Source organism: Dermacentor silvarum, chromosome 9 (genome assembly GCF_013339745.2).
Source record: "Dermacentor silvarum isolate Dsil-2018 chromosome 9, BIME_Dsil_1.4, whole genome shotgun sequence".
Taxonomy (NCBI): domain Eukaryota; kingdom Metazoa; phylum Arthropoda; class Arachnida; order Ixodida; family Ixodidae; genus Dermacentor; species Dermacentor silvarum.
In genome coordinates, this window is record NC_051162.1 from 25,724,970 (window position 1) to 25,744,060 (window position 19,091).

The 19,091-nt window shown below is 48.4% G+C and overlaps 1 protein-coding gene across 1 annotated transcript in view; it reads right to left on the bottom strand.

Annotated features, from left to right (window-relative positions):
* Positions 1-2,102: 2,102 nt before the first annotated feature.
* LOC119465164 (cytochrome P450 CYP12A2) overlaps positions 2,103-19,091 on the bottom strand; it is a 36,448-nt gene continuing 19,459 nt past the window's right edge. Inside the window, exons 4-5 of the mRNA XM_037725961.2 lie at positions 6,139-6,366; positions 2,103-2,637 (exon numbers count right to left, since the gene is read on the bottom strand). Of these exons, the coding sequence (XP_037581889.2) occupies positions 2,530-2,637; positions 6,139-6,366 (336 nt within the window). The 3' untranslated portion in view covers positions 2,103-2,529. The remainder of the gene's footprint in view (positions 2,638-6,138; positions 6,367-19,091) is intronic.

Sequence of the window (19,091 nt, forward strand, 5' to 3'; positions counted from 1 at the left end):
GTGTACCAATGATTGTCACGCGCAAATAAACATCTGAGTATGAATCACACTGAGTGTATCTTTCACCTTCAACTTCTTGTTTGTTTGCGTGTTGTTGCAAAAACGCAACGTACCCTTCTTCTGCAAATTAAAACCACAGAAATCCGCTAAAGTTAGTTTACATGGGCGTACAGCTACTGTTATGCTTCCCTGCAACTCCATGATTAATGTTATGAGGAAACAAAAAATTGTGCGAAAGCCATAATCATGCTCATGACTATGACTTCGAGCATTAACCTTTAGCCCTTTCCTTCACTTAGTACCACATCCGAACCCATTCGATTGGTTTTTGAGTGTTAATTTTTTTCACTAAGTCATTGTCATTTTTGCTCAGTCATTATCATGACTATGATTTCTATTATCATCCTTGGGTGTTTCCTTAGTACCCACGTCAGAACCCATTTCAGTGGCTTTTGAGTGTTAATCTTTTTTCGCTGAGTCATTGTCATTTTTGCTCAGTCATGCTCATGACTATAATTTCTACTATCATCATTCAGTGTTTCCTTCACTTAGTGCCCACGCCAGAACCCATTTCAGTGACTTTTTAGTTTGAATATTTTTTCGCTGAGTCATTGTCATTTTTGCTGAGTCATGCTCATGAATATGATTTCTAGCATCATCATTTAGTGTTTCCTTCACTTAGTGCCCACGTCCGAACCCATTCCAGTTCAGTGATTTTTAAGTGTTAATATTTTTTTGCTGAGTCATTGTCATTTTTACTGAGTCATTCTCATGACCTCGACCAACATCCTTTATTGTTTTCTTCACTTACTACCTACGTCCGAACCCATTCCAGTGGTTTTTAAGTATAAATTTTTTCCCCTGAGTCATTGTCATTTTGCTGAGTCATGCTCATGACTGACTTCTACCAGCATCCTTTAGTGTTTCCTTCACTTAGTACCCACGTCCGAACCCATTTCAGTGGTTTTTGAGTGTTAATATTTTCCGCTGGGTCATGGTCATGACCTATCACTTATTTAGAACTGAGGTTTGAATAGCGCGAATAAAACAAGGACACGAAGAAACAAGTACCACAAACAAGCGCTGAACCAACTAGCATGTACGAACTAGCCAACTAGCCCTCATCAATCATGAACCAACTAGCCCTCATCAATACCTTACTGATGCAAATTTCTTCTACAACGGGCTCCTTTCTCTCATCACCAGCCTTGCAAGACCCAGCATACGCATGCATCAACCTCATTGCCATAACCACTTGCTAGTCGCGTTCCTTAGGCTACTTCTTGAGAAGACGCATCGCGCCTCCTGAAGTTATAGCCCTTCTTGGTCTCGTTAAACCTTCTTGGGGACACGCGAAAAGGATGTGCAAGTTTCTCAAGTCTGAAAAATGGCGGCAAACACGACTATACAATGACCGGCTGAAAGTACTTGTTGAACAAGGAAAAAACCCTTGCAAAAAGGACCAAACGCTGCGTGATTACAAAAGACTCGCCGGGCAATCTACAGAGTTCCTGTGGCAACGCACCAGGCTCCTTTTACCGAAACCGTGCGCTGGGATCACCAGTACCAACGTAGTCAGCACGCTAACAGCGCTTGTTTGTGGTATTTGTTTCTTCATGTCCTTGTTTTATTCGCGCTGTTGAAACCTCAGTTCTAAATCATGAACCAACTAGCCCTCATGAAGACCTTACTGACCTATCACTTATGTTCGTCACACACTCCTGTCATACTACGCCAATTTTGGTACCTACCAAGTTAACGAAACGACCATGAGAGCACCAAGACGTAGACGGCTGTTTCATGCTCTACATGACACGCATGTCATTTTATTCATGTCATGATATATAATTTATGTTCGTCATGTACTCTTGTCATAGTATGCCAATTTTGGTACATACAAAGTCAACGAAACGAAGATTACAGCTCAAAGACGTAGGCGGCTAGATAGATACTGTCAAAGTAGCAAATGTTCGCCAAGAAATGCTTCGCATTTAAAAATGGATTCCTAACACAGCTTTCGAAGGGAAATTATAAATGGAACAAAAACCATTTTTAATATTTGTTTACAGTGCAAGAAAGATACCACAACCGGCGTGAAAGGATTACAAGCTTTCTAACAATATGTTAAATATGTCTTTTAGTTTATCTTTACGGGCGCGCTACTACTTGAACCGAAAGCAACTCATGGCAACGTCTTATACCCAATAAATATTAGGGCTGAAATAACGTTTAAATGTAGGACCTTTAAAACTTTATTCATTACGTTGCAATGACACAAAGTAGGACATCTGGTTTTCGCCCTAATCATTAGAAAGAGCAAAAAGCACACTGCATCTGGAGCTCCAGAAAGTGGTTTCACTGGCGCTTGATGCTCATAAAGCCTAATAGAAACACAAAACAAATTATATTAGTCCTTGAGCTAAAATACCATATGCAGTTATATAAGTTCATTTGTATGTATTAGGAACCCCATTTATTACAGCTAATATTAATTACTCAAAAATGTCGCCTTTGCGTATGCATTTCCTACTAGAGTTCAATGAAGCGGAATCTGGCCGGTTTTTTTGGGCGACTTGTAAGCTGTGAAAGGAAGCCAATGTCCCCATGGTGATTCTCCACTCTGAATCTTTCCAGCACCTGCAGAAGGCAACGACCAGAGTTTGTAGGTAAATCACTAGATTGTTTAGCTACTGATCACACAGGTCATTTTTAGTGACTGCAAATTAATATCTTTAGCAAACATTATTCATGAGACTCTAAAATGAAAAACGAAATCTGATGTATAGTTTTTAGTGAATGCGTAGTGCTTTTTACATTGGTTGAGATATAAAAATTCGGAGTTTCGTCCGAAAGGCGAAGCATCAATTGCGATAGCAAGTTTGTGCACAGGCTATACAAAGTAAGGATAGTAGATTTATCGGCATTATAAAGTTGGAAACATAGGCACACTAACTAAATTCACAAGCATGGTGTCACGTGCACACAAGCAAACATGAACGCATCTCACTCGATGACCGCGGAAACTCGCTGTCAGCGCTGGAGTGAGCCAGTGCGCCAGCAGCAGCGAGCGAATTGAGCTTTGTGCCGGCGCTCGCATCAACGCGATCTTAGCCGCGAAAACACAGAGAGGGTGGATGAGGCTCCCGCCACAGATGGCTTCCAAGATACAGCCGCGCGGGTGGGCGTTCGCAGTGCAGAACGCCCCCCCCCCCCCCCCCCTCCGTCCGGAGCCTCCCGGCCCGGCGGGAGTGCGCGGCCGCAGTAAAGTGCGGCTCCTCCACCTTCCCACCCTGCCCAAAGCCTTTCGGCCTGGCGGGTGCGCGCGGCCGCAGTAAAGCGCAGCCCCGCCATCTCCCTACCCTCACTCCGGAGGGTTGTGCGTGACTGGACGACTGCGCACTTCCCGCTTCCAGCCCCTGCGTGCGCAGCCGCTATTGCAGCCTCACCGTCGCATGCTTTCACTCGCACATACAGTGTACGGCGCGCGGCGACGGCTTTATCGCCCGTGGACTTTATACGTAAGCTCACGGCGACGACGACGGTAACGGCAGAAATGCGCCTGGAGTGTCCAAATATTGCTATCGCAATGAAAGTCGCAGTTGCGCCCGAAAGGCGAAGCACCGATTGCGATAGGATATCAGTAGACAGCTATACGAACTACGAGTAATAATTTTATCAGCAGTATAAACATGTAAACATTCCCTTATTAAAGAAAATGGCGAAAGCTTGCACTAAGCCGCGCAAAACTCAAGACACAGCGAAGCTGGCCGAAATGCTGACACCGCGTTCCATCGCGTTGCAATGCCGACAACGCGTTCCAGCAGACCCGCTCCGTGAATGTCTCTCTCTCGCTCTCGGACTTACGGCCGTCACTGCGCGTTGCATGCGCTTCGCTGTTAAAACATGCACCGTGTAATGCGTGCTCAAGTAAACATGAACACATCTCACTTGATAACCACGGAATCTCGCTATCAAATTGCTGGAGTGAGAAGGCGCGGCTACAGCAGCGAGTACATTGACCTTCGTGCCGTGTCTTGCTTCAACGCGAACTAAACGTCGAAAGCACAACGCGCATGAAGCTACCGGCCCTATTTGCACTTTGTACATGTCGCAGATGGCTTTGAAGATGGGGCCCGCGCGGGCGCACACTTTTTCCACGACGCAATTCGCATTCAAGAGGCGGCGCCCGCGCGGCCGCGTCGGTGTCAAACGCCTCCCCCCCCCCCTTTCTCGCCTACCTGCCCCCCCCCCCCCCCGTGCCTCGAAATGAAGCGCGCTTCCGCCCCCCGCCTATCTCCCTCGAGGTTTAGCCGCGATCTTCGGCTGAGCCTCGCAAGCATCTCTCCCACATAGAGCGTGCGGCGACGATGTTACCGTGCTTGGGCTTTATACCGAACCTCATGGCGACGACACCCAATGGCAACACCCATTAAATAAATGTCCGTTGTCGCCGTCGTAGCTCCCCGTCGCGCACGCAGCGCGCATACCGACCACGCACAGGCGTTGCGCTGCGCCGGCGCCGCTCTGAAACACCTCTCTGAGCAAGCGCACGACGTCATGCGCAGAACCGTTCGCAGAGCGCACGCAGCGCGCATACCGACCGCGCGCAGGTGTTGCGCCGGCGCCGTGCCGCACTGCCGCTGTCGCTACACTTAGCACTGCAGTATGGAGGAGCGCTAACGTAAGCGCAAACGTCGTGACCCTGATCCTACACTTTGAGAACGAGACGCGGCAGCCCAACGGTAACGCCGCGAAACTAGCCCCAAGCTACGACCCCGAAAAGCAGCAGCACGCCGGCAACGGCAGCAAGACCCCGAAGCGAAAGCTCGAGCCGCAGCCGTAATCGTCCAAGGAGCTTTGCTCCATCATCAGCATTGACTTTGCAGATCGGCTGCCATTTTTTTTGTGCCGAATATACTCCACGATGCATTTATGAATACAGTAAACTTCGGTCATTATGAACATGGGGAAGCTAATGTTTACACATGAGGGATAATGTGTGAACATTTGGCTGGTTACCACTAGGCTCAATGTAAATGCGTTAGTTTTACAGGAACCGTACATTTTATTAAGTCAAACTTCCGAAGTCACCACTGAAGCCTTTATAACGGCTGAAGAGACGACTCTGCTACTAGATAGAAGGAAATTACGTTTCTCGAACAAAAGAAAAATAACGGTAATTGAGGAGATCGTCGATATGCGTTTGCAGGCTTTTCATATAGAGGAGATGCCCCGCGAGCCCGAAAACAGTGATGTTTGCACATGATGCACTGGCTAATGCACTGGATATATTAATGTACTTTTCTGGAAGAACAGAAGCGTTATGAAAACACTTTCAGTAGGCTAGGTAAAATGAGGAGCTATTATTTAAGAGGAGGGAGCGTCAGTATAAGTTAAAGATAACTGGTTTGGAATGCACCGGTAAGTAACCATTACGCCATATTATAAACAAGAAAGCTCGAAGCAATACATTGTGTCATGGAAATCCAATATATGTATCTTTATACATCAGTCCTTTGGTTGTAATGCTCTTTCACTTATTGTATCTTGTCGTGAATTATTGGATCCCTTGACTTAGGCGACAGTCTATTGCACTTCAGTCTATCGAGGAATCGTTCTGCTATCTGGAAACATCCTAAAATGCAAAAAAATTGCAAAAAATGATCTTGCTTGTTGTGCTGAAGTAATGTTGTGCCCTTGTCGCTTTTGGAGGCGTTCAGTATGATAATTCAAGTCACAACCGTTGTCTTCTCCCCAGTGTGTACAATACCCATAATAGTCCAACAAACCCCGGAAAGCGAATGTCTTTCCAGTTCTCCTCTTTTGTGTTGCGTCCAATCCACAACGAATTCGCTATGGACATTGGCACGTTCAAAAGCCTGTTCAGGACCCACCTCATCAATGAAAGTTACATATCGTACATGCTGCCGACAAATCCCGCACTACATTTTGAAACTGAGCTAGGCAGCTATACCGGAGATTACGAACGAATTATATTCAAACGTTCCTCCTTATACATGACCCTAAGATTATTGATAAAAGTAAAAGTAGTTTGGAAACATGTGCGGATCAAACAATATGTTACTAGTTTTTTACGGCCTTGATAAGCGCGGTGAATCCGAATATCACTTTACCTACCTTTGCAATAAGTACAGAGAGCTCCATCTCGGCTATTCTTCGTCCGATGCACATCCGTACACCAGTGCTGAATGGTAGGGAAGCGAAAGGGTGATGCGTCCACTCTTCCAGAAGTTCACCGGCCCGGTCACCGTTGGCACGAAGCCAGCGGTCTGGGATGAATTCAGAAGCTCTTGTGAAGTTCTCTTCCAGTCTCCCACTAACAAACATTTCGGTCCGCAAGACTGTCTGTAAGGAAGCGAGTGCGTAGCGGTATGTGAGCAACTTGGGGTATTTGTGCACTCTTGGCCAATGGTCCGGAAAATGCATGGCCATTAAGTATACGCGTGTATGAACAATCCAAACAACAGGGAATAAGTTAAGATGCCAGGAAGATAAAATTAAAGATGTTGGATACTTCGAAGTGAAGAATGCGTCAGCAGCTCAAGTAGTCATGCTAAGAAATAGGTAGAGTGAACAAAGACAGCAGAGCATGCATTGAGCGTGTATCTACAGAGAAGTGAAGAACAACATTGGGAGCAATTTGCCAGCGTTTAGAGTAATAGCGTTATTTGCTTAAACTTGCATTCCTTTTCTGTTATGGTGTTATAGCGTTTCTATAATCAGCGTTATGATTGCATATGATTTACTTGGACATGTGCACACACATCAAAGAATACGCGCTGACACCAATTCCCCCCTTAGTGTAGAATCCGCCAAATGTTTCAGTCGGGATTTTTCACTTCAGCCTTTGCTAAAGCTGACGTAGGCAACAAAGCATCTGTCACAACCAGGTTTGCGTTGCACTAGCACAGCACCAATACCAACGCCGCTAGTGTCCGCGTGAACAACAGGGTAAGCAGGGTCAAAGTGAGAGAAACTGGGAGTAAAAGGGGCGAAGCCATTGGTCTGTGGCGGAATAATGGAAAGGTCGCTGCCTCTGAGGAACATCGGAGTGAGTGTTGTTTTATAGCACGACAACGCTCATTCGGCCTAGTGAAGTGAGTGCCCGGACAAGCAACTGAGGTACTACACTCAGGAAAAACACGGGGGAGCTGGTCGCGTTGCACAGTAGTGGGGTTGTGGCCGATGGTCGTGGCAAAGGGATGCGTCAAAAAAAGGAAGACACAGAGATTAATTATAGCGGCGATGCAAGCCAGCGGAGGTGCTCCATGAGCCTCAAAAATTGTGTGTAACGGCGCAGTGTGACATGGGCACTGGATGCGTACAAAAAAGGGTAGATGTTACGTAAGGTTATAAGCAGACATTGAAGCACAACGAATGGCCGAGGAATAGTTCGGCGGCACGGAAAGTGGGTAGACAGCATAAAAGCCGCAATGCCGTCGCACAGCGAATCGCACTTTCAAATGACGGCTGCAGACGACCGCAGAGTGATGTAGGCTACGGCGATAAGTTTGGGAATGCGTCGCTTATCAAATGGCCTGCGAGGAAGAGGACGGAACTCAACGTCAGCACGGATAGCAGCCGTTAAAGGCAATATCGCATAAGAGAAAATTCCACCCAAGATGAAGCCATAAAAAATGTGTTTCGCCCGACATGCGAATCAATGATTGTTATAGCAAACAATTAGACTGCTATACGAAGACAGCTTAGTCGTTTTAACGGCGGCATAAACTGTTGTAAACATTCCCTTACTAGCTAAATTAACAAGCACGTTGTCACGCGCGCAAAGGCAAACACGAACAAAGCTCACTCGATGACCGTCGACAGTCGCTGTGAGAGCGCTGGTGTGATGAAGAGCGGCAGCAGCGGCGAGCGAATTCCCCTTCGTACTGCCCCTGGCTTAAACGCGAACTGGGTGCGTGAGAACAAAGCGCACATGAATCCATTAGCTATATTCGGCCGACTAGCCTTCGACGGCAGCGCAGATTGCCTCCGAGATAGGGCGCGCACGGCACGCTCAACCCTGCAGCTGGAGCAGAAGAGAAGATGCGCATACAGAACAGCACAGTGATTCCGACGACGACGGCGGAAATTCGTATGGAATGTCCATATACTAGGTGACCCGTAAAAGAGCGAGGGATTCTGGGATGCGCCGTCTGCTCGCTGTTTACGGTTCGAGGAAGCGCAGCCACCGCCTCGCCATTGAAGCCTATTGATGCGCTTGCAGTTCGGCTTTGTCACACTCGAAGATTACCCGGCTGCAGGTGGCTAGCAAAACCATGATCGGCTGTTCAGCCGTTGGCTGCTCAAATTCAAGCGTGAAAGGTAAACTGATGTAACTACTGCCTTGCAGCGTCCCTTGCTGAGTCAGCTGTGCACAAGCATCAGAGGCATGGCTGCCACTTCCAAGACTGAACCATCAGTGAACAAAATGAAAATGAAACGTACAGTGGCACTTATCAGGTGGCGATGAGCTGTGTAAGGGCCGACACGGAATGATTCCCCAAGATATTTCTTTCTCTAACATTGACTCAAGGCCCGCAGGGGCGTCTGCGCAAGCAGGCGTTTGGTGAGTTGCGCCACCACGTACCCGAGCACATGAGGGTCGGACCCTCCCGCGTCTAACCGTGCGCGGCTTAGCCGTGTCCGGGGAAAAGGGGATCCTGGAGGTTGAGCCGAAGCCGGGTGTTTGGACCTTTATGGCCCCCTGGCGGAGGCAACACACCTCTTTGGCCTCGGCTTCACGTAGACGGCACCCCCGGACTGACCCACCCGGGGGGAATCGGTAGTTGCCCTTTCCTGTCCTTCTCTCCCAATCTTCGTCTTTCTCTTTCACTTTCAATCTTTCCTGTCCTCTCTTTATTTTCCTTTTACTTCCGACTTCATGGGCAGCAAGGGTTAACCTTGTGCATTATATCCAGCCTTGGGTATAGGTATTTGGTTATAGTGGGGATGCACCGTTGGCGTGCACAGAACTGAATAGTTTGTCCTGTGTCGTCCCCTAGTTGGGCTCCATGGTGGGTGGCGGCCATCCCTGCCGAATATAGGAATCTCTTAATGGAATCCAATTTCCCCCCACTACCTGATCGCTCCCTCAAGAGGGGGCGCACCGATGAAAGCTTCAATTTTTTCATGCAGCCGAAAGAAACATTCCCAAAGTACCACGTAATCCACAGTCAGCATGAAACCAAGACAGTCCGCACAATATCTCCTTTTGTTGTGTCAAAATCTTTGACAGAATCGCTCGGCCCAGGCTACAAAGTAACTAAGATGGGAAGCGCCTTCTTCTTGAAGTTCGAGACAAGACCCAGTACAGCAAATTAACAAAACTCATTGCTTTTGGAGACATTCCCGTATCACTGGGCCCACACAGATCATTGAACACTGTCCGCGGTGTCATCTCTGAAGATGACCTAATTGACCTTAGTGAGAGCGAGCTACTCGAGGGGTGGCAAGATCAGAATGTAGTAAAAGTACAAAGAATAACCATCAGGCGCGATGACAAGCAAATTCCGACCGAACACATAATCATTACCTTTGGAACAAGTAACCTACCAGACTCAATAGAAACTGGATACTGCAAACTCCGTGTACGGCCATACATCCCGAATCCGCGCCGATGCTTCAAGTGTCAGCGGTTCGAGCATGGTTCGCAAACCTGCCGAGGGCGCACCACTTGTGCAAAATGTGCATCTAATGAGCACCTATCTGACTCCTGCACTTTCACCACCCGCTGTGCTAACTGTGACGGAGATCACCCCGCGTACTCCCGTTCATGTCCGTCTTGGAAAAAAGAGAAGCAAATCATTGAACTCAAAATCAAATTTAATCTGTCGTTCCAAGAAGCACGCAAGCGTTTCTCTATGCATAACCAGTCTAGTCCGTCCTACACCGATGTGGCGCGCCGGGGGGCAGCGCCACGTCATTCGGCGGCCGCTCAAGTCACACGGAGTGTGACGGCAGCCACGCCATCAGCCCCCCCGGCTGGAGCAGCCAGCGCTGTTCCGCCCCCTGCCAAGGAGGGCCAGCAGACCCGCGGGCCTGCCGGACACAGGGCCACTGCCCGTGCAGATAGGCCCGAAACCCCCGCAAACGTGCCCGCTGAGCGGGCACTATCCACCGCCTCAGATGAGGTGATGGATACAAGGAAAACACCGGCGTCTCAGACGCCCAAAGAACGGCGCAGCTCCCTCGAGCGCGCCGGGAAGAAAGGGAAAACCCCCATCACGGGGCGTGGAAAGGCCTCGTGAGCTAGCTTAATTTACTTCTCAGACACACAGCACAAAACACATATAAAATGGATACACAGATACTGCAGTGGAATGTTAGAGGTTTACTCCACAATCTTGATGACATTAAGGAACTCCTTCATAAGTTTAATCCAAGGGTGCTGTGTGTCCAAGAAACCCATCTTAATTCTTCTCATACGAACTTTCTCCGGCAGTATGCCATTTACCGAAAAGACCGCAACGACGCCCTTGCCTCGTCGGGCGGTGTGGCCATAGCAGTAAATAAAGGTGTTGCTTGCCGGCAAATACAGCTTAAAACGCCTCTGGAGGCAGTTGCTGTACGTGCAGTACTCTGTAACAAGATGGTAACAATTGCTTCACTATACATCCCCCCGAACTACCACCTATCAAAAGCAGAATTTCACAGCTTCATCTATGAACTGCCCGAACCTTATGTTGTCGCTGGAGATTTTAATGCACACAACACCCTTTGGGGAGATTGTCGCTGTGATGCTAGAGGGCGCTTAGTAGAAAACTTCCTCCTCTCTACAGATGCATGCCTACTAAATAAGAAAGAGCCTACATTTTACAGCGTGGCAAACAAAACATATTCATCTATCGATTTAAGCATCGCATCTAGTACACTCGTGCCATACCTAGAGTGGAACGTGATTAAAAATCCATATGGAAGTGACCATTTTCCTATCGTCCTAAAATTAACAAAAGCTGATGAGTGCTCTCCACGCGTCCCCCACTGGAAAGTCGAGTCAGCCGACTGGAAGCGGTATGAGGAACTCACGCGCATAAACTGGGAAGACATCTCTACGCTTCCTATAGATGATGCAGTGGCATTTCTGACGGCATTTGTTGTTGATACGGCGTCAATATGTATCCCCGAAACAAATGGTTCACCTTCCAAACGACGTGTTCCCTGGTGGAACGATGAATGTAGGGAAGCGCGAAAGAAACAAAATAAGGCTTGGAATCACCTCCGCGACTCTCCGACTACAGAGAATCTTATCAGCTTCAAGAAATAAAGTCTGAAGGAAGAAGAACACGCCGCCGTGCCAAAAGGGAAAGCTGGCAAAGATACATATCTAGCATAAATTCTTATACAGACGGAAGAAAAGCTTGGAACAGGGTAAACAAGATAAAAGGCCGTGAAACTCATCCTCTACCATTAGTGAATACAGAAGGAGACACTCTTGAGGCCCAAGCTGATTCTCTAGGGGAACATTTTGAGTACATTTGCAGTTCATCCCACTATTCAGATACATTCCTGAGACACAAGCGACAAGCAGAGCGACTGCCTCTGGATCGGAAAGGAGACAGAAATGAACCTTACAACCGTCCATTTAACATGGCAGAATTTCAGGCTGCACTAAATTGTTGTAATAAATCGGCCCCTGGAAACGATCGAATAGTTTACGAGATGATAAAACACTTACACCCCGAAGCACACAAAACACTCCTATCGCTTTTCAACGCCATTTTCTCTGCCAGCTATATTCCGTCCGCCTGGAAAGAAGCAATCATAATACCTATTCTTAAAGAAGGCAAGGACCCGTGTTCGGCCAGCAGCTATAGGCCTATAGCCCTGACAAGCTGCTTATGTAAACTCTTTGAGAAAATGGTAAATCGACGCCTGATCCATTATCTTGAAATCAACAAAATAATAGACCCCTTGCAGTGTGGTTTTAGGGAGGGTAGATCCACAACTGATCACCTTGTTCGCATCGAGGCGAATATACGGGATGCCTTCGTGCACAAACAGTTTTTATTATCGGTATTTTTAGATATGGAGAAGGCATACGATACAACTTGGCGTTTTGGAATTCTCCGTGATCTGGCTGCAATGGGAGTCCGAGGCAACCTTTTGAGAGTGATTCAAAGCTATCTATCTAATCGCACGTTCCGTGTTAGGGTTGGTAATATCCTATCTCGTCCATTTACTCAAGAAACGGGCGTACCACAAGGTGGTGTACTGAGCTGTACTCTATTCGTTGTGAAAATGAATTCGCTCAATACTGTCTTACCTAGTACGATGTTTTATTCGGTGTATGTGGATGATGTACAAATAGGTTTTAGATCATGTAACATTTCTATCTGTGAGCGACATGTACAACTTGGGTTAAACAAAGTAAGTAAATGGACTGACGAGAATGGATTTAAACTGAAACCTCAAAAAAGCACTTGTGTTCTTTTCTCGAACAAGAGAGGTATACTACCTGACCCCTGCATTCATCTTAATGGACAACGGCTATCTGTGAGCCATGAACACAAATTTTTAGGCCTCATTTTAGACACTAAATTAACATTTATCCCCCATTTAAAATATTTGAAAGCGAAGTGTCTGAAGACAATGAATCTACTGAAGCTATTGTCGCGGACATCTTGGGGAAGTGACAGGGGATGCCTTTTAAACCTCTACAAAAGTCTCATTCGGTCACGCCTCGACTATGGGGCTATAGTATACAACTCCGCTGCACCTAGTGCTTTGAAGATGCTAGATTCCCTTCACCACTTAGGTATCCGTGTTGCTACAGGTGCCTTCAGGACTAGTCCTGTAGAAAGTCTGTACGTTGAATCAAACGAGTGGTCACTACATTTCCAAAGGACATACTTAAGCTTTGCCTACGCCCTGAAGGTTAAATCAGATAGTCAGCATCCATGCCATTCTACCATTCGCGACATGTCCGCGGCCAGGCTGTTCCGTAACCGCCCGGCCACTAGGCCTCCTCTGTCACTTCGGTTGGAAGCACTGTCAGAAGAATTAGACGCCCCTCTTCTGAAGAATGTTCTAATGGCTCCTACTCGGCTCCCACCACCTTGGGAGTGGCAGAATATACAGTGTGACATTTCTTTTGCTGAAATATCGAAACGAGCACCTGATACACGTATACATTCACATTTTCGTGAACTTCAGGATAAGTATTCTTGTGCTGAATTCTATACAGACGCTTCGAAGCCTCCTGCTGGTGTTGCCTATGCAGCTCTAGGACCATCGTTTTTAATATCTGGTACATTAAATCCACATACAAGTATTTTTACGGCAGAAGCGTACGCGATACTCTCTGCAGTTAAACACATAAAACAAATGAACCTCGCAAAAGCTATTGTGTTCACGGACTCATTGAGTGTAGTCCGAGCTCTAATGAGCGTACGAAAAAACAAGAACACTGTTTTTAACGAACTATATGCATTGCTGTGCTCAGCTTATACGGTTAAACAAGTCATCGTCCTATGCTGGGTGCCTGGCCATAGTGGCATAAAAGGCAACGAAGATGCTGACGAGAACGCTACCTCAGTAGTTTTTAGCAACGCCGACAGAAACATACCAATTCCAGCCACAGACCTTAAACCATATTTACGTCATAAGCTGAAGAAGCACTGGCAGAAACAGTGGGATACCCAGGTATCCAATAAACTGCATTTTATCAAACCAAAATTAGGGCACTGGATATCAGCGAAAACATCACGATACAAAGAAGTGCTCCTCTGCCGATTAAGAATAGGTCATACCTTCGGCACCCACTCTTACCTACTGACGGGAAGTGATACTCCGTCATGTCGAAGGTGTGGCGACACCCTTACAGTGCTCCATGTCCTCATCCAGTGCAAGGAAATAGAAAGGGAGCGTAAAAAGTACTTTTATTCTGCATATCGCCAGCATATCCCATTTCACCCAGCATTTTTTCTGAGCAACGTACCACTTTTTAACATAAACACAGTTTTTAGCTTTTTAGATGAAATTAACGTCTTAGAAGTAATTTGGCCAGGTCATGCGTAGCACAGCCTCGTCTTCGAGGCTGTAGCCGCAGTGACATAACTTCTTATACCACACGCCTCTCAGCTCTCTACTTCAAGAGCCCTGTGGAGGCAGTAGTCCTTGTATGTCATTTATTATATCACCTTTTCGTAGTGAAACTTTTATGCTCGTTTTTATTTTATCATGAATCATTGTCATTCTATTTTACGCTGTTTACAGCGACCCGTTCTTAGGCCTCTTTACAGCCAAATAACATGTGCATTAGCACTCAATTAAATCACTTCATTCATAATACATAAACATTTTATTACCATATGTCATGGCGCTCTTTGGCCATAGCTGGCCCTTGCGCCATTAAACGCCACACATCATCATCAACATTGACTCAAGCAACGATAACTATTTCGGTACTCGCATGCACATATATAGAGGTATTATGAAACATGGTTTTACGGCGCAAATTTAAACAAGACACAGCAAGAAACATACATAATACTCGTGACCAACTAGCCCACCTTAGTTCCTTGAACACAGATAGAGATAATGTGCAGCCGTAATATTTCGGCGAGTCGACCATTTCCACATCTTGTTGACAAAAAAGCGAAAACTTCTAACTACGTACCACCACTTCAAATGAACCTCGAGTTTCGACCAAGAAATGCCGTTGACAGCGCGCAGTTCTCGAACATTTTCAGCACTTCTTCTAATTACGCTAGCTGCGCCGTTACTGAAGATATCGGTTGCAGCGACGATCACAGGGCAGTATTTACCAGGTTGCTATAGCCATAGCCTCAACACCCGATTTTCTAAGTAATGCTTCTATACGCTTGACAAATTATTGGGGAAAGATGACTGCTCTGCCTGCAGGCAGAGCAGTCAGTGACTGTGCCACGGTGCGTCCAAGCAGCGGCAAATGTCACAGAGCTAGCAGAAACAAAAAAGGCTGCCGAAACGAAAACTACAGTTCGTTTATGAATAAAAGCGTATCCTTGCCTTTCATGGCTCGTCATCGTCGCGCCCAGAGTGAACTGAAACCTAGAAATCAGCTGCATGATTGGTACGACATTGCTGGTTTACAAAGCGCACGGAAAGCTTCGTACGACTGGCAGTTGAAACCGCGTAGAAAAACACGTGCGCCGGGCATGCAGCCGATGCAACTGCGTCCTCCGTCCAACCGGAAGCTGCTAGCAGACGGCGCGCCCCACAATCCCCTGCGATTGCTCGTTTTTTGGGTCACCTATTGCTATCGCAATAATAATCTTAGAAAGCAATCACTCGATTACGTGGCGCACGTCTTTGATGACACCGCGGACGTTCTAGGCTCGTAAAGTGTCCAGATGCTGTACGCTAGCCTTACACGGTGACAGACGTGAATGTGCTGTGCATTTCTGAATTCTGCGGCATGGATGAGCATGCGGTAGTGAAATTGTGGCGCCTGTGTTTCCTTGTGCAAGTGTTCGAACACCTTAAATAATTACCCCAATGACAATGCACGGGCAAATTGAAAATTTTGGAGCACAAGCAGTTTTCTCCCAGACTGCGATAATTTGGGCACAGTGGTATGTTATACTACCATCATAAACATCGCTAAAAAAAGACAGACAAGAACTATGTGTGTGGTCGTTCTGATGTTCTTGCAGCTTATTTAGATTTCACAGCGAAAGCTGTATATGGCTAGGCGAAACGAAAAATCGTTCGTCCCACGTTTCGCTAAACGTCTTCATTGGCTGCGCTGTCACTTACGTCGTTCTCTACGTCGCACCTAAGCGCGCGCCATTGGAAGCGCCGTTAGTCACGTCGTTAGCGACCGCGTTCCCGCCATTGCCACGTTGACGCTGCTCTACCCGCAACGTCTCCTCCTCGGCTCGTCGTTTTCGCATGCGTTCAATATCTCGAGTTAGCTCGGCGTCGTGGTTAGCAGCATCCGCGCGCCGTTGTCGTTTGCGTTCCACTTCGCCATTTCAACGTGGACGTTTCGTAGCAGCCGAAGCCAAAGTGCCGCTCGAGAAACTCCCGCCGAATACTGGCGTTGGCCCGCTGAACGCGTTCCCACCATTGCCACGTTGACGCTGCTCTGCCCGCAACGCTGCCTTCTCGGCTCGCCGTTGTCGCGGGCGTTCGATATCTGGAGTTAGCTCGGCGTCGTGGTTAGCAGTATCCGCCCGCCATTGACGCTTGCGTTTCACTAGAAGCACAAATATGTAACCAATAATTGAGAAACGCTTCAATACAGCGTCGGGATTAACCCACTGCTAAACACCGGGGCCGTACGTTTGAGCTTCGCTGGTTAACCATCTGTACGGAGTGCTTGGGCGGTGTTTTTTAGTTAACCAAAAAACATTGCTCGAACTAGCCGCCAGAGTGTAAAGGACTGGTGGCAGGCCAAGTGATGGTTTACAAAGTTTTGTTCATCTGTTCGAGAGCCGAACTTGAAAGGCAGCTTTGGCGAGGCACCATGTCTGTAGGGGAGTTGACGGTTGTTCGCATAAAGCCATCAGAAGGTAGCATATGACGCCAGAAACAACCAGCAGCAAATTGGTCGTGAGTCTGATATCCTCCGAGATTGTTCACCGCGGACATACTGCGGCCCCGACTGTGTGATGGCTTGCGGTCATGTCCTTCCTATGGGTTAAACGCAATGCGGGCCAGCGTTGTCAGTCTGGCAGTTACTTGTACAAATTTTAAAGGCGAAGCGACAGGCACGATGCGACTTGTTCATGCATGAAGTTGAGAACTATTTCGTAAAAAAATTAAGGTTGAGCCTTCTTTCATATGAATCAGTAGAACACGAAAGTGAAACGTGTTTTGCAGAAGCTCTTGCATGTTTGCTTCATGAACTGACAGTCCACTGCAGCGAAAGGCGCACGATTTGCGGGCGGGCGACCATGTTGCAAGTTTGCTTAGCGCATTGCGTCCTCTTGGCCAGCGCCGTCCTACTGGCGAGTGGCTACGGCGACGGCCGCTGGATAAAAAAATTACTCCATCTCCCGCTAAAGGGGAAAATATGTGGATGCGAAGCAGCGGAGAGATGGTTAGCTTGAGCGGGAGATGGTTTCGCGGCAGCGGCCCGAGCGCTCATCGCGGCTCTGCACAGGAGAGAGAATGAGGCGCGCGCGCTCCGTCGATTTCATACCGCGGAACTACCGTGGCGCCCCCACCGGAGTATGCAGCTGTCGCACCACCTGTCGTGCGCGCCGCTCCGGATTCCTAGAGGAGAGAAAGGGGGAGCCTAGGAGAGGAGAGAGAGGGGGAAGGGACGCGCATGCGCTGTGGGGGTGTGGGACGCCGCGGGAGGGAGGGACAAAGCCCCCGCCAAAAGCTGCTTCGCATCTAAAAAAACATTTTATTGCGATAGCAATTATTATATGGACACTCCAAAGCAGATTTCTGCCGTCGGCGTCGCCGTCGCCGTGAGGTTCCGTATGACGTCAATGGAGATGAAATCGTCGCCGCGCGCCGCCGAACGCTGTATGTGCGAGTGAAAGGGCGCGAGGGACGCGCGCTTTCACGGGGAGTGAACGCACGGCGGAGAACAAACGCGCGTTCTGTGCCGTGCTCTCTTAAGGGCTGCAGAAGTAGGCGTCTCTTTCCTCCTTTACAATCACCATATATGTAGAGCAAACGCGCCATCTTCTGACGCACGAAAGGCCGTGGGGGGGGAGGGGGAGGGAAGGGAGGCGACGTTTAGCTGCTGCATCAAGTGCCTATTTATATCAGAGGCTCCGGCAACACTCACCAACGCCGCACGCATTTTGTGCGAACGCGGGCAAAACGCCGACGGCGTCGACAACAGTTCTGCGTGCTGCCGGTGCTGCTGCATGTCCAAGTTTATACAGCTGATAAAGCTACTATCATTACTCCGTTTAGCTCTCTACAAATTTGCTATCGCAATTGATGCTTCGCCTTTCAGGTGAAACTGCGACAATTTTTTTTATTCACTGCCCCCACTGCCGAAACGGCTGAAGAAGTGGCCATCGCCCTGGCCACTCTAGATCCCACCTGTCACACCATCGTGTGTGACTCTGGCTCAGCCGTCACTAACTTCAGCAAAGGCCGCATTTCTTGTCAAGCTCTTCGTATCCTCCGCCAGGCACCACACTCTAAAGAAAGCGTGATCTCCCTGACATGGATCCCGGCCCACGCGGGTACTGTCCACCCACACGTCCCCAACCTCAACGAGGTCACCCACTCCATTGCGCGAGGCCTAGTCAACCGCGTCGGAGACACTGGAGACGAGTTGGACACCAGGGATAATCTGACTGCTTGTAACGCTCTCGTTAAGGCATTTTACCTTAGTCGCCGAACCTTCCCTCCACCTCACCCCAAGTTCAGCCGGGCGCAGGCTACCACCCTGCGTCTGCTACAAACAAATACGTACCCTTCACCCGCCCGCCTCCACCTTATATTCCCTGAAGTTTACAATACCCCCAGCTGCCGGTGCTGTGGCACTCACCCGACTACGCTTCCGCATATGCTGTGGGTGTGCCCAGCACAGTACACACAAAGTAACACCACGACCCTCTCGTCCAGGTTGCATGAGGCTCTGCGGAGCTCCGCCCTCGACGACCAAACCTGGGCGACCCAGCACGCCCGTGAGGCGGCGGTGAGGCAAGCCCTCGACGTCCCAACATGGGAGGCTTAGGCCCGGCCATCTTAAAGCGCTGGTTCCACAATAAACGTTTATTCCTCCTCCTCCTCCAATGGCCGTGCTTCGGCGAAGGTGCAAGCATTCTGGTCCGGCTCCGTAGCGGCAGTGGCAGCCAGTCGAGCTGCGACGCGCACAGCTGCAGGAATGCAAGTGGCAGAGTTCGCACCGTGCGCCGCGAAGGCGCGAAGGCATTCTGCTTCATGCTGGCGTGTCTCTCGCCGGTTCAAAGCGCGATTGTCGTTGCCTTTCTGCGCCTTTTAGTGCAGCAGTTGTCTTACGTGGTGCCATCGCAAGCGAAGCAGTAGGCGATGCACTGCTATTGCATGTTGATGCCGCAATGCGTAGGCGACGAGGCGCCACAGCCTAATCCGACGCTAACTGCCCACACGAAACCACAGAAGTACATGGACTTGTCTGTCGTTCT